This window comes from Camelina sativa, chromosome 2 (assembly GCF_030686135.1).
Source record: "Camelina sativa cultivar CO46 ecotype springtype chromosome 2, ASM3068613v1".
Lineage (NCBI taxonomy): Eukaryota > Viridiplantae > Streptophyta > Magnoliopsida > Brassicales > Brassicaceae > Camelina > Camelina sativa.
The window spans coordinates 31,326,766-31,341,741 of NC_141881.1; the positions used below are offsets into that span (position 1 = coordinate 31,326,766).

General features: G+C 32.2%; 2 protein-coding genes across 4 annotated transcripts; one reads left to right on the forward strand and one right to left on the reverse strand.

The window, feature by feature from the left end:
• Positions 1-3,543: 3,543 nt before the first annotated feature.
• LOC104745126 (uncharacterized) lies at positions 3,544-7,652 on the reverse strand. 3 transcript variants are annotated; one of them, XM_087492858.1, is made up of 5 exons: positions 6,566-7,652; positions 6,347-6,477; positions 5,846-6,004; positions 5,611-5,664; positions 3,544-5,495 (listed from the first exon to the last, which is right to left on the reverse strand). In XM_087492858.1, exon 5 carries the CDS (start codon positions 4,780-4,782, stop codon positions 3,715-3,717), a length of 1,068 nt encoding a protein of 355 aa, XP_087348984.1. In that variant the 5' UTR covers positions 4,783-5,495; positions 5,611-5,664; positions 5,846-6,004; positions 6,347-6,477; positions 6,566-7,652; the 3' UTR covers positions 3,544-3,714. The 3 variants fall into 3 exon arrangements, with proteins under 3 accessions (XP_087348984.1, XP_087348975.1, XP_087348980.1); XM_087492849.1 differs by adding an exon at positions 5,753-5,767 and having other exon boundaries at positions 5,611-5,648; positions 5,850-6,004; positions 6,347-7,652; XM_087492854.1 differs by adding an exon at positions 5,730-5,767 and having other exon boundaries at positions 5,611-5,648; positions 5,850-6,004; positions 6,347-7,652.
• Positions 7,653-7,769: 117 nt separating this feature from the next.
• Positions 7,770-11,266, forward strand: LOC104745133 (UPF0496 protein At3g28270-like). The gene is made up of 2 exons (XM_010466312.2): positions 7,770-7,924; positions 9,860-11,266. The coding sequence occupies exons 1-2, from the start codon at positions 7,873-7,875 to the stop codon at positions 11,035-11,037; spliced, it is 1,230 nt and encodes a 409-aa protein (XP_010464614.1). The 5' UTR covers positions 7,770-7,872; the 3' UTR covers positions 11,038-11,266.
• The last annotated feature ends 3,710 nt before the right edge of the window (positions 11,267-14,976 follow it).

The following is a 14,976-nucleotide window of genomic DNA, read 5'->3' on the forward strand; positions in this document are numbered from 1 at the left end:
TCTTCCTCTTCTATCTCATTGCCATGGATTATATCTACGACGTGGATCAAGTTGTTGGTGTTTGCGATGGTTTCTTATTCGCCGGTTTTGGTTTGATGACGGAGCAAAAGACCATCCCCCAGTTCGTTGTTGTTTGCGTCGGTTCAGGACTCTGTTTCTTGAAAAACTTCCGTCAATTGTTGAAATCTCAAGGGTCGAGTCAGCTTGAAGAGGGAGATGGAGATGATGACAAAAGGGGAAAGGCGAGAACCGTTGCGGTGATTTCATATATTGCCACCATATTGTTGTTCCTCCGGTCAACCTTCTTAGCCTCTCTTTCGATTCAAAATCGTTGGATACCGGTCGTCACTTTACTCGTTTGTACGCTTCTGCTGTTTCCTCTCCCACAGCTACGTCTTCAGAGACGTTTAAACAACACACAGACTTATGCCATATGTAGATCCATTGGCTCGTTTGGTTGCTATTACATGTTCAACTCCTTGGGATCTTCCATTAGTCTTGTTGATGAAGATAGCTTTTTGACTCAAGCCTCGCTCAGCTTTGCTATCCTGATAATTTCCTTCGACTTTTTGTATGAGGTTGACGAAGATTTCGAACTTTGTGATGGCTACCTCTTTGCTGGATTTGGGTTGATGATGGGTCAGCGAAAGGTTCCTCAATGGGTTGTGGCTGTGATAGGAATAGGTCTTTCGTTTCTTAAGAATTACTTGCAACTATGGAGGAAGAAGGCTAATGCTCTCAAGTCAAGGAGTGATATTGAGAAGGGAGGGACCGAGAAGGAGGCATAGATACTCACTTGGGTTCATGCGGAGTAACAAAACTATACTGATCAGATTTCTGATATTATGATTTTTTTTGCTTTTGTTTTGTGTGTGTGGATTCTATGAACAATTGTTTTTTTTTTTAATTGTGTGCATGATACACTAATGATGTAAATCTTCGAAAAGTTTATAAACATCCTCTCTCGGTTTATGAAACTAAGATCATCTTTATTGGTAAAAAGCTAAGAACCCATGAAACCAATTTTTTTCTATTAAATTTTGGATTTGTCAATGTTAAGAAACTATTAAGAAAAACTTTCTCCAATGGTAGAACATATGAGGGGTTCTTAAGATTTTTTTTTGAAGAGTTCATCATAATCACATTAAAAACTTGTCAAATACAAAACATATATTCATTGACAAAAAAAAACAGAGATTCAAAACAGAGATTCATGACTATAAGCAAAGAGATTCAAAACAATCATTCAAATCAACTTTACACATTCCAGCAAGCATTTGGATTGCCATTGACTTGATTGACATTCTCATTCTGCAAAGACTCATCATCACCTGAAGGTTCCGTGAAGACAGCTTCTGCTTGGAAAGATTTTTGCTGCAATATCCTGAGATTAAGACAACAAAAAAGGCTTTGAAACAGGGATTTAGTCTGGTAATACTAATAACTTTCAGAGAGAAGCCAAAGTCATGAAAAAACTGATGCATGTATGTGCCCTTCTACTCTTTCCCCTCCCACGGCTTCGTCTTCAGAGGCGTCTGAACAACACACACAGTTACGCCATCTGTAAATCCATTGGGTCGTTTGGGTGCCATTACGCCTTCAACTCGTTGGGATCTTCAGTTAGTCTCGATCAGGATAGTTTTCTGAGCCAAGCTTCACTCACATTTGCCATCTTATTAATTGCTTTCGATTACTTGTATGAAGTTGATGAGGATTTTGAAGTGTGCGATGGTTATCTTTTCGCTGGCTTTGGCATGATGATGGGTCAGCAAAAGATACCACAGTGGGTTGTCTCTGTGATAGGAATAGGTCTTTCTTTTGTTAAGAACTACTTGCAGCTATGGAGGAAGGCTAGTGGTCTCACTTATCCTATAAGTAAAAGGTGTGACATTGAGAATAAAGGGAGCGAGAGGGATCATGATGAGTAATAAAAAAAAACTGAGACCGCTGGAGATGGAACAGAGGAATCAAAGGGTGAAGTATGACATAAATAGTGACACCAATAATATTGCTTTTTAGAAATATAGGGAAAAAGTTATGAAACAAATATAAATACGATTTCAGATAGTATTTGTGTTCACCATATTTATTTCTTTAATTGTGATACACTAGCGATGAAAATCTTCGAATTTTTTATAACATTAAAATCTGGGTTTATGAAACTAGTACTGTATAGCTAAGGTATCCGATATTTATACCCTGATATATAAAGCATGATCAACATTTTTAAAAAAATTATAATATAATAATAAAAATTTCCGTTATTTTTGTTTTACTTTTAAACTGCAATTGTTTGGTAAATATACATACATCTTTTTAAATAGTAATTATTTTAGAATATTATAGTATTTAAATGTGTTTGCTTTATAATACATTTTATATTGTTCGTTGTATTTGCATCATTATTTATGAAATATTTAAAAGCATTAATTATTATATTCTAATTGTGAGCAAATAAAAATTATTAATTTATCAACGACATGAATTTTGTTTTACCAATCCGTCGATGTGGAACATTAAAATATATATATTTTTTTTCATAGATATATTTCCGCTTTTAAAAATTCAAATGATAGCATAAGCAGAAAAAAAAATCTACATATTTATTTATCATATGTATTATATGATAATTTAAAATAATTTGTAAATGAAATAAAACGGTTATGAATGTTCCAATCAACACAACTTTACAGTGAACAGTTATAACTTTTTATAAATAACCGTTTCAATGATTCATCACGGATTTTTAGAAAATATCCAAAATGTACGATTGAAAAAACACAATTATTGGTCGCATTTATTCGGATTGTTATTATTATATAGATATTGATTGATTTGTTTCATAAAATATCTTTAAACATATACACGATTGATATTGCTTTTGATAACTAACTAAAACCTTTTGCCATATACACGAACACGATTGATATATCTTTCTCTCATTCGATCTTTTGTGCCACTCGGCCATTTGAACGTACTTTGCTAACGTAATCAACGGTTGTGTTTCGATGCATATTCTTTAAGATCCATGTGGTTGTTATTAATTTTTTTTTTTTTTTTTTTTTTTTTTTTTTTTTTTTGTTGTTATTAAATTTCATCGGTATATTCATGTGATGTATGTTTGCATGAGTTCTCTTCTTTTATGATTTTTTGTTGTTTACAATTATTTGTGTTCTTCTTTTTGGACTTCCTCACTCGTGAAGAAAAATCAGATGGTTGGGGGAAGGCACGAGATTCCCACGTGATCAGAGGAACAACATTAATGGCGTCGAAGATATATACAAAATGTGATATCACAAATTCGACAGGAAAAATACACTGATCTTCTTAAACGGTAGTCACTAGCTATCGAATATTTTAATAATGATATCAATTATTGCTTTAATAATGATAATAATGTTTAATTAATGTAACGATAGACATTGCCATTTTTCTGATGTGCACGTAACACATCCAAATACATTTGATTTCGTAGTGTATTAGGTATAGCCAGCCATAGGCTGTTCGATTCAGTTCATCTAAGCCAAAGTACCAAACCCTTAATAATCAAAACATGCTTGATTTGATCAGTAGTTAATTAATACAATTTTCATATTTTATTTATAAATAATATCATCACTATAACTCCAATGTACAAATAATATGTGTATTCATGACCGGGAAACCCATTCAGCAAGTTAATCGAATCGTTCAACAAGCACAGGCGATAGTTTCTTAGCCGGTTCCCGCTCTTTCTCCCTCCGAGACTTCCTCGGAGCTCCACCCAGACTTACGTAGCGACTCCGAGATCCGAACCGCTTTCAACAAAAGCACATCAAGAACCGTTTGGTTATCAACAATTACCATTTCACCTTCAAAGAAACCCGATGCTGACACGTGGATAATCTCATCGATATCGGTTTCACTCCACCCGCCTCTTCTCAAAACCGAACCGATCCGGTTAACGTATTGGTTTACCCATCTCGGAGTCTCTGCTTTGGGAAGGTCCGGAGATGAGGAAGAAGAAGACGCTGATGACGAGTTTCTCCGGCAACTATCAACCGCCGCGTCACTCCAAAACTCCACCCATCTCGACGTACCCGACCCGTTAGCCCGACTCGAATCTAAGCTTCTCCGTGAAAAAGTCGAGGATGATGATCCAGCCGATGATGTCTCGTTCATCGAACGTTGCTTGGTGAGTCTTCGAAAAGCAGACTCACGCTGGAAAAACTCGGACAGATCCGACCCGCAGCAAAAGATCCGAGTCTCGTCGACGAAGAAAACAGGGTTACCCGGTAAAGACGGGTTACAAGGAATGTAGCAATGATCGAAGATGGGAATCAATAAAGGAGCTCTCTTTAAGGCGTTTCTCGCGACCCGTAAAGCCTTTTCCGGGTCGTCGGGTGGTTTAAAGCCCCAAGATTTGCACCAGAGACTGTTTTTTTCGATTTGTAACGATACGGCGGCGACTGGAAGGTCGATCATGGCGCGGAGGTGGAGACGAGCTCCGGGAGAACGCCAATCGGGGAATCCTGTTCCGACGGTGAGACCGGAAGAGAGGATAACACGGAGGTCCGGTGGGAAGGTGAAACCAAACTCTGCTTCGACTCGGGCAAACTCGGTGTCGGAGAGACCCGGTTGGATATTGATACCTGAGTTTGTTACTTTATCGGCGAAGGGGGAGAAAGATTGAAGGCTGTTTCTGATCGTCGGAGTAGATGAAGCGGCGGCGCGGGCTGAGAGACGACGTAGACCGGCTGCGTGAGTTAAACCGGTAGTTGTTCTTCGGTCAACGTCGACCATGTTTTTAACCCAGAACAGAGAAAGAACAATTCTTTAGAAAGATGATGTTAGCATTTTTGAGGAATATGAATTAGAGATTCGTAGTGAGAAAGAAAGAGAGGGAGAAAACTGAGAAGAAACTCATCCGAGAAGTGTTGTGTTTAGGAGGAGCTTCTATATTTATAACAACACATAATAAGAAGGGTTATGGGTTTGGTCGTGTAATGAATGATTCATTAGACCAAAAGCCCAAACTCGATTTATGGATCATATGTATAAGACCAATAAGGGACACAATTATATTATTTGCTTTTGGACTACCGTAATTAGTAGACCGGCCTTGAAGAAAGGCCTTTGCTTGAGTTAGTGAATCAAATTGTTTTACAACCAAGCCAGCGGCGGCTGCAAGTTCAACGGTGGATGCTAAAAAAAGATTGTTAAGTATGTTTATAATTATAATATTTAGAAATAATGAAGTTAAAAGTTTTTTTTAAAAACTGTAAAAGGTATACTCTAATGGTAGATCATAGTTTTGGGTTCTTAAATTTTTTTAAAAAAATTATTTTGAAAATTATAATATGTTAAGTACAAAACCATCATTGATTGATATAAACATCATCCAGAACCTGGAAGAAAAAAAAAAACAGAACAACAAGTTAGAAATGTATAAGATCCTGAAAACTTGAGAGCAAGCTTTATATGATTCTGGAGAGTAGAGAATGTCTCGCTGCTGCCTGAAAAATCAAGAGGAAGGTATAAGATTAACAAAGATGATGAAGAAAAACAGGGCATTGGCTAAAATCAGACCCTAAAAAAAAATGAATTATGAAGAATACTCTCGAGTCTTACAGTTGCAAGGTTTAGACATTTGTATGAGAGACGACATCCTACAAAAAAATAAAGCTTGTTTAGCTCCATCAAGTCCAGCTATAAGTCATTTGTATGAAGAGTACTCTCGGTAGTATCACCATCTGCAGTAAAGCTTGTTTACCTCCATCAAGTCCAGCTGCAATAATTAAGCATAAGTGTGTTTCCACATATTGCATCAAAAAGGGAAACAAGAAGATAAGCATAACAATAACACTCACCAACATCATTCCATTACACATATAGCTTCTATCCACTATTGTTGTGTTTACCATCTCTACTAACTAACTTATCATGGTGGACATTTCCAGATTCTTTCACAGGTTTTGTTGGGCTTGCAGGAAACTGAAGCTGAAGATGGAGATTCTACAGTTCTCTACATAATCAACGATCAAAAAGAGAATTTTAGTATACAATTAATGCCTTGAAAAATTCAGTGAAGCAATCAATCCTAAACATAAACATAGCACTTCAACTGATGTTCTCTCTACATAATCTTAAATGTCGACACTCCAAAGTCACAGCGAAATCTCTCTGGAACTTGTTTGGTTGAGCCATTCGACTGATGTTTGGAAGACAGGTTCAGGAATATGAGATAACTCAATCATCATCATCATCATCAACCTCTCTCACGTGAGATACCTAGTAACCTAGCCACCTAGGTAAGAGAATAATTGATTGATTGATTCACACACAAGACAGAAAGGTAAAAGCTCACATTGATCAGCCTGGCCAAATTAGAGAGTCCTTGAAAATCTCACGCCATGGACATGATACTCCGGAAAGTGCAGTGTCATAGTAATCGAGAAATCTCGTTAGCCGAGACATGGGCACAGGCGGATACTTGTCCTATTGGGAAATTAACAAACCAAACCAAAAAAAATTGGGAAATTTTGATTGATTAAGAAGATGAGAGATTGAGAAGGATTGCATGTACCGGCACTTTGTCCAGGAAATCCGCTAGATCTGAAGGACCCATCTTTGCCGCAACATTCGCAAAAGACACTTCCCAATCAGCCGCACCGTTAGCTAGGTTTCGACTGAGCTTCTTCTGGGGCACGACTTGGTTACATCCATTGCCGTCCTCCTCGAGAGAGGAAGAAAAAAGCTTCGGTCGAGAATTCTATTTTTTTTCTTTTGTTATTTTCAGCAACCAATCAGAGACCCAACACATATGAGATGCTTAATAATCCTAAAAATGCTTAACTTAGAATCGATTTTAACATTTATAATGTATTTTGATTTATTTTTTAATGTTAAGCATCCCTTTAAAATCACAGTTAAAAATTTGCTAGTGAATCTTATATGGTGGAAGATGATCAAAATTTGATGCTTTGTATTTTATCATTTACTAGCAAGAAGGAACAAATAAAGTTCTAAAGATGATGACACTGACATCAAAATTTGCAAGACTCGTATTATAGCTAAAGGGGAAGAAATGTTTTTGGTTCAACTTCTAATAAAAATGCAAAGATATATCGATTAAGATTATATGGATACAAAGCAATGAATGGATCATAGATTAATTATTCAAAGATCAATGATTAATGAGATATCGAGATAAGAAACTCTGCAACTAAACATTGTTCTTGAACATGAACAAAAAAGAGACTAATCATCTCTCAATAGTATCAATCACTAAACTTAAAATCTCCTAGTCAAGTTTGCATTAACAACAAGTTCATTTAATTCACATTACTTCTAGCATAAACTCTCTTTTGTTAGAAGCGTGTTTCTCAAGTCATAATCATTCATGCATTCTAGCAAACACTTTTGATGCATATATAAAAAACATCAATCAAATAGAGCATAATCTAAAACAGGAAAATCAAACCAATTTTAGCATTAAGAACATGTTAATTGAATCCTCTACTAAGTGCCCTAAAATTTAAATAAAAGAACTATATATCCACTCATAGCAAAAGAAACAGCACAAATATATATGAAAAGAAATATGACTCGATTGATATACAAAAAAGGGGTTAGAAAGTTAACACCTTACCCCCAAGTAATCCCATTGTATAATCTGTTGATATGGTATTAATATTCCTCTAAGAAACTAACTTTTTCGGCGCACATTTAATGAATAATGACTATTGATTTTGGGGATATATAACATTTGTTTGTTGAGATTTATAGTTGTAACTAACCAAACACGAGTTCCTCCTGCATGTTTTCTCCTATAAATACTTGTAGATCACTTAAGCTAAAAAAATCATTCAAACTTCAAAGTTCAAACCTACAATGTCAAAGAAGGTTGAGATGGATATCCGCCAGTATTCTGATCCAACTTCTGGTAATTTTTGTCTTCTTTCAATTTAGTTCTGTTTTTACAACCTTGCTTTTATGTGTAATTAGATTTTGCTCATATTTATTATATATATATATATATATATATTCATATTTATAATAAAACAAATTTAACCAAATTTTTTATACATAAAACTATATAAATATTTGTTATAATAATTTCTTTTTGTCCATGAGTTTTTTACAAGTAACTGTATCGTTTTATGTGCTTAATATAATATTACTATGCACACAAAAATATATATATATATATATATATATATATATTATACTACATAACTGTAACTTATTATTCAAAATTGGTAGGAAAAATGTTTGTCAGCTACTTGAGGTATACCCCAACACATAGCCACACATACAAACAATATAAATGTTTTCTTAACTACGTCAACTATTGTCATCACATAAGGACATCCATAAACAAACATAGGTTATGTGTACAACACCATAAACATTCTACTCCGGTGGTTGGTTCGCTGGAATCCGGCGTTGACCAGTATTGACCGATATTGACCAGTTTTAACCGATGTTGACCAGTGTTGACCGGCGTTGACCAGAAAAAAAAAATTCAAAAAAAATATTTTTTTCTTTTTTCCTTATAAAATTATTTTTTCATGTATTTTTGATAAATAAATAAAAAGATAAATGATTTGTATAATTACAAAAACAAAATATAACAACAAAAAGTTATACAAAATAAAATCTTATATAACAAAAAAGTAAAAATTATATACCAAAAAAAAGTAAAAATTATATGACAAAAAAATTGTGGTATATCTAGTAACTAATTTTGTTAATACAGAAAATATACAAAAATAATATAATAAAACTATACCACCAAAATTTTATATGTAGTAGATTTTTTCATAAAACTATAACAAATATATACCCTTTTTTTTTTCAAAAATCATTTTTTATTTTGTATTTTCAAAGTTGGGGATTATAAATATATATATATATATATATATATATTTACTTATTTATAAGATTATATCATTTGAAATATATACAAGACATTGCCAACTATTTCTTTATTTTTAATAAGAAGAAGAAAGGAAGAATATAATGAAAATTGTATTTATTTAAATGAAAGACATATATCTAGAAAATACTTAAAAAATAAAAGTTGATTTTGTAAAATCAAAGGTTGGTCTTGTAAAATCAAAGGTTGGTCTTGTAAAATCAAAGAAATAGTTGGCAATTCCTTGGATATATTTCAAATGACATAATCTTATAAATAAGCAAAAAAAAAAAGATATATTTAAAATCCCTACCTTTGAAAATTCAAAACAAAAAATGATTGTTAAAAGGAAAAGGTATATATTTGTTATAATTTTATGAAAAGATCTACTACACATAAAATTTTGTTGTATAAATTTTTGTTGTTATATTTTGTTTTAGTAAATTATACAAATCATTTATCTTTTTTTTATTTATCAAAAATACATGAAAAAAAAGAATATTTTTTTTTGATTTTTTTTCTGGTCAACGCCGGTTAAAACTGGTCAATATCGGTCAATACTGGTCAATGCCGGATTCCGGCGAACCAACCACCGGAGTAGAATGTTTATGGTGTTGTACACATAACCTATGTTTGTTTATGGATGTCCTTATGTGATGACAATAGTTGACGTAGTTAAGAAGACATTTATATTGTTTGTATGTGTGACTATGTGTTGGGGTATACTTCAAGTAACTGACAAACATTTTTCCAAATTGGTATTATAAAAATGTTTAAAATATGAAAGTTTATGGTGTTCAACTGAACCCATTCACTCTTATATAGCTCCGCCCCTGATGGTATACGTGACTAGTAAACAAAAAAATTGTTTCGAAATCACTGATTTGGGAAATTCAGTGTATGCAAAAAACTATGTGCTAAATCGCTCAACCTTTTCTTGATATTCTTTTTTCCTTTCAGTAATATCAACGATGGCATTATCGGAAGATATGATGTCGAAATGCTCAGAACACATAAGTGCTTATAAATCGGCATGTCAAGACCACCCACATCTCAAATCCTTTGATTTATCGCTTCAGCAGCGAACCATCAAAGTGATAGACTCACTCACTACTGGAGCCGAGAATGGGACTAAGTTTATGTCCCAACACGAAATACACATGGAAGTCTCCAAACACCTACTCGAAGTTAGCCAAGATGTGGCAAAATTCATATTGGAAAGCGAAGACAAAGTGTGGGAGAGCAAAGCTCTAAAATCTTTGGTCACGGCCTATTTTGAAAACACCAAGAAGACTTACGAGAGTTTGGATGATGTATTGACTTGCGTGAAGACAGCAGAAATTGGCGAACATTACATTGTAGAGGCCGTGGCACAGTTTGACAAAGAGTCGGCAGGAGGAAAGGGTGCTGGTGGAAAAAAGAAGAGGTATGAAAACACCTTAAAGGAGCTAAACAACTTTAAAGCCATGGGAAGATGTATTCAACTCCAAGCGATCATGACTACGTTCAGGTTGCAACTGATCCAACAGCAGCAGATAATCCTTCTGCAAAGAGTGAGTGAGGCTAAAAAAAAGCTTGATGAGGAAATAAAAGAGCTTGGTCATGAATATGCTAATGCAAAAAAATGGAGTTTAATCTCGAATGTGATATTCGGCTCTGTGTTTTTCCTTGTTTCCGTCGGATCAATAGCTCTTATTGCAACAGGCGCGGGTAAGTTTTGGGGCATTTCAGGGGCTGTATCATTATCTTTGATTGCGGTTGGATGGGTAGGCGTCCACACTTACTTGAACAACAAGATGGATGCTCTGAAGAAACAGGCGGAAGCTCTGAAGAAAGAGCATGAAAATTTAGCACCGGTGGAGACTGGTATCGAAACCAACCAAGACTCGCTGGAAATCATAGTTGTATTAGTCCTCCAGCTAGAAAAAAAGATCACGTCTCTTATGAAAGATGTAGATGAGGCTATTGAGAATGAAGGAGATGAAGTGGACACGCAACTAGCCATCTACTCCATCAGGGAAAAAGTAACGACACTAACCGAGAAAATCAAGGAGGTTGGTGATACTGTGGCTAGGCAGAAAGAAATGATCCTTATGGCCGGAATTCACGTTCTCCAAAAGATCAACGGTTCTGGATAATATCATCGCGGTTAATCGTTATTATCGATGTTTGTTGTTCAAGAGTGAGGGTCTGGATAATATGATCAATATTTGTGTGTTTAATAATTATTATGATCAATATGTCATACCTTTCTATTGTACTTTGTAACGTTGACCATCCGAGAGGATTGGTTGATGATATGTTATGTACCTCTATCCCCTATGTATTTTATCATCCGTGAAATAAAAGTTTGTTATTTTGTTTTTACATTCATCTTTACAATTTAGACGACCAAAATCACTTTACTTTCTTTTTTTTTTCCTGAAAGAATTTTTGTTTTGTATCTTTCTCACTTCCTTTGTCGTCTCAAAGCAAGTTTAGTTTCTTATCCAAAATCACTTTACTTTCTTTCCATATAAACCAAGTTTTGTTAGAGATTCACGAGGTTATCTGCAGATTCCGTCCTCATTTTCTTCTCATTATTTGATTGCGTAGACTAAGATACTTTCTCTAATTACATTAACCTAGAGCATTTTCATCTCTCTTCTCTTGTATATATAAACTAGGTTGAATCTCAGTGCGTTTGTTATATTAATTTGTTTTTTTGGTTAAAAGTTATTAAGACTTAATTTTTTTTTTGTTATTTTGTTCGAGAGACTTTACAATTTGAAGATCATACCAACAAAATCTATTTCTATCTAGAAACTTTGTTTTTTTGGTTAAAAGTCATTAGGGTTTTGGAATTGTTTTATTTGTATTGATTAACTATATAGTTAATTTTAAATGATCAGTTTTTCTTTTTCTAAATTATGGACAATTTAAAAAAACCCTTTTTCTAAATTATATCTTATATAATAAAGGAGTGGGTTGCCTTTGTGTTATTTATAGGTCTTATATTACAGCTTCCCCATCAAGTGTTCTTGTTGCATTTAGATTTTGGTATTTGCTTTCAAAAAAGATGTTGAGTGGTTGTGGGTTGGCTAGTCCAAATGATAGGATAGATGCATGTATGAAATCTATCAAATTATTCATGAAAGGTAATATAAAATTCAATTATGTTTCTGAAATGTGGATTGTTGGAATATGGGATTGTGTATTTGATGTTGTTTTCTTGTCGGTGTTTTGATTTTGAGAATGAGGTGGGTGTGTACCTGTGTTGGCATTGAGCTTGATTTTTAGTACAATGCTTAGAAAATAACATCCATTGGTAATATTTAATTTTGTTACAGATGCTGGATTTTTTTGGATCGTTTTTATTTTGGTGATGTTTTTGTTATAGTGAACAATATGTTGGTTATGTGATATTATAATAGTTATTTAAGTAAAAATTTAAGTAGTTCTTTTAGCTGTCTTTATTTTATTTTTAAGTAGAATCCTCGTTTTACATTCATTCTAAAACTAATTAATAATTTAATACATTTAAAAATTGAAATATGATCATTTTCTGTTAAAAGTTGAATCATATTATTATTACTAAAAAACTCATAATGTTGTTTTTAATCTTTTAAACTTTCATTTATTTACTTAACTTGTTTTTGATTTAGTTATTACTTTAACATTTAAAAAAAAATACTTTAATGCAAAAAAAATATATTTAGACAAATGGTAATCTCTCAGTTACTAACGTGACAGTCTCTAAAATAAAGTTTTCGGAGTGGTTCCCTACTTTATTATATAAGATATATTTTAAATATGTGACTAAATCACCTAATAGAGTATCAGTTCTTGAACTGTTGGGATTTAGACATTACTATATTTTATGGAAATTTTTGGTAATTTAGTTTGGAGATAAGAGTAAGGTAGGACTTCAATTAAGTATAGATGCCTTTAGAAAAAACTTTTTAATTTTAAAATCTAAGATAGCTGTATGTAAGTTGTAATATGTTGATTTTGAAAATGTTTGTTTTAGGGACAACAGAGATAGATATATCTTCAAAAAAGAAAAATGTAAGATACATATCATATAATATCTAAAGTTAAAATTTAGAATTAAGCTTTTCTCATAGTAGTAAATTTGGATTTTTTAACACATACAACAATAACAACCAACCAACAAAAAAACTCAAAAAATGTACAATATTTAAGAAAGAGTGAAAGAAAATGAGAAAATAAGTATTCATAGGATGAGAAGTCATGAGAGTTATAATTTAGAAACAAAAAAGTATGAGAGTTAATTGTAATTTATTATGTGTTTAGTAAAATTGAGTAGAGAAATATAGTTAATGCAAATTTATTTTATTTCAGTTTTAATATTAAAGTGTGAGTTAAATGTATATGATTAAATGTGTTTTATTTCTGGTTTAGTTTAATATATTTTATTTGAGCTTTATATTAAAGTGTGAATTAAACTTATATGATTAAAAATGTTTTATTTATGATTTAACTGGAGATTTTTTTTATATTAAATCGTGAGTTAATTTGAATGTGTTTTATTTGTGATTTAATTAAAAATATTTTTTGTTTAATGACAAAATGTGTTTTATTTATGGTTTAATTGGAATTTTTCTTTTAGTTTTATATTTAATTTTGATTTCAATCTATATGATTAAATATCTTATTTTTTGATTAATTGAAAAAATATATATTTTTTAGTTTATATTTAAAGTGTAAATTATATTTATTTGATTAAATGTGTGTTGATAGATAATTTAGTTAGACGACTTTTTGTTGAATATGTTTTTTTGGACATGTGTGCAAGTTTTAAGTTGACATGTTAGTACGTTTAAAAATGAACTCTACTTTATTATATAAAATAAGATAATTGACGTACATGTTGGGAAAATAACTTTTCACGAAATTGGGTGATTAGAAAATATGACGGTGAGCAAATACTTTCAGCTCAATCGAATAACGATTGCAATGCCTAATACCAATCCAAGCGTTTATCATTAGATATTAAAACGTGATTTATATAAAGTATCTCAGTATCTTGGCATAAAGTGGCATTCCTAATTCGAAAATGTTATGTAGAGTTATCCGATTTGGTGGGTACCCGAATGTCCAATTCCAAAACTAATTAATCAAAAAAAAAAAAAAAAACTTCGACGTCAAAAAGACAGAAAAAAAAAAAGAAAAAACATGCCCGCAGTACGTACTATATTGTGTATGGCGCTGTAATGAATGCATTAAGACAACAATTAACTTTTTTGCCTATACGGCTATACCTTTTTTTTTTTTGGTGAAACTATACGGCTATACCTAATCGTATTGAATAACTAGAAGTGATTCCGTGCTACGCACGGATTTAGCTTACATTGTTTTTGAATTTTAGTAATTTGGATATTATAGTTCTTTTATTCGTTTACTCAGCAATTGTTATTTTAATAATTTTTAAAATATACTGATCATTTCAATATTTTTTAGGTTCTTTTGTTTAGTGTTACTTAAATTTTCCTTTTTTATGTAGTATTAGAGTATTTCAACATGTAGAGAAATTTTTGATTACATAGTAGTGTGTTTATGGTTTTTTCTCCCTTTAGACTTTTAAGACATTAAGCATTCTCCATCTTTTTATTTTCTTTCTTGCGTTTGCACAAATTATATTACCACTGACATCTACAAAAACATGAAAATTTTGGAAAATAACTTACATGAATAAAATCTAAATATGAAATTTAAGTAAACAACAATGAACTTAATAAATATATTTTACCAGCTAATTTTTGGTGAGGTAAAAAATGCAATCACATCCCTCAATATAATTTATTCTTTATACATTCTAATACAAATTAATATATTTTTACGAAATTTTAATAATGAAAATGAATCTAAGTAAATAAGTTTATAAAAAATTACTCTAAGTTTTGGTGTAGTATAAAAATGCAATAGTTTTGTTCCATCGCCGAAATGATTGTTTAGATCTGTCTTTTTAGCTTTATCATAAATGCAATTGAATAAAACAAATATTTATTTTCTCGTAGCTACGTAGAAGAAAAACCGCAGAATATTATTATATCAAATATCATAATAAAAAAGTG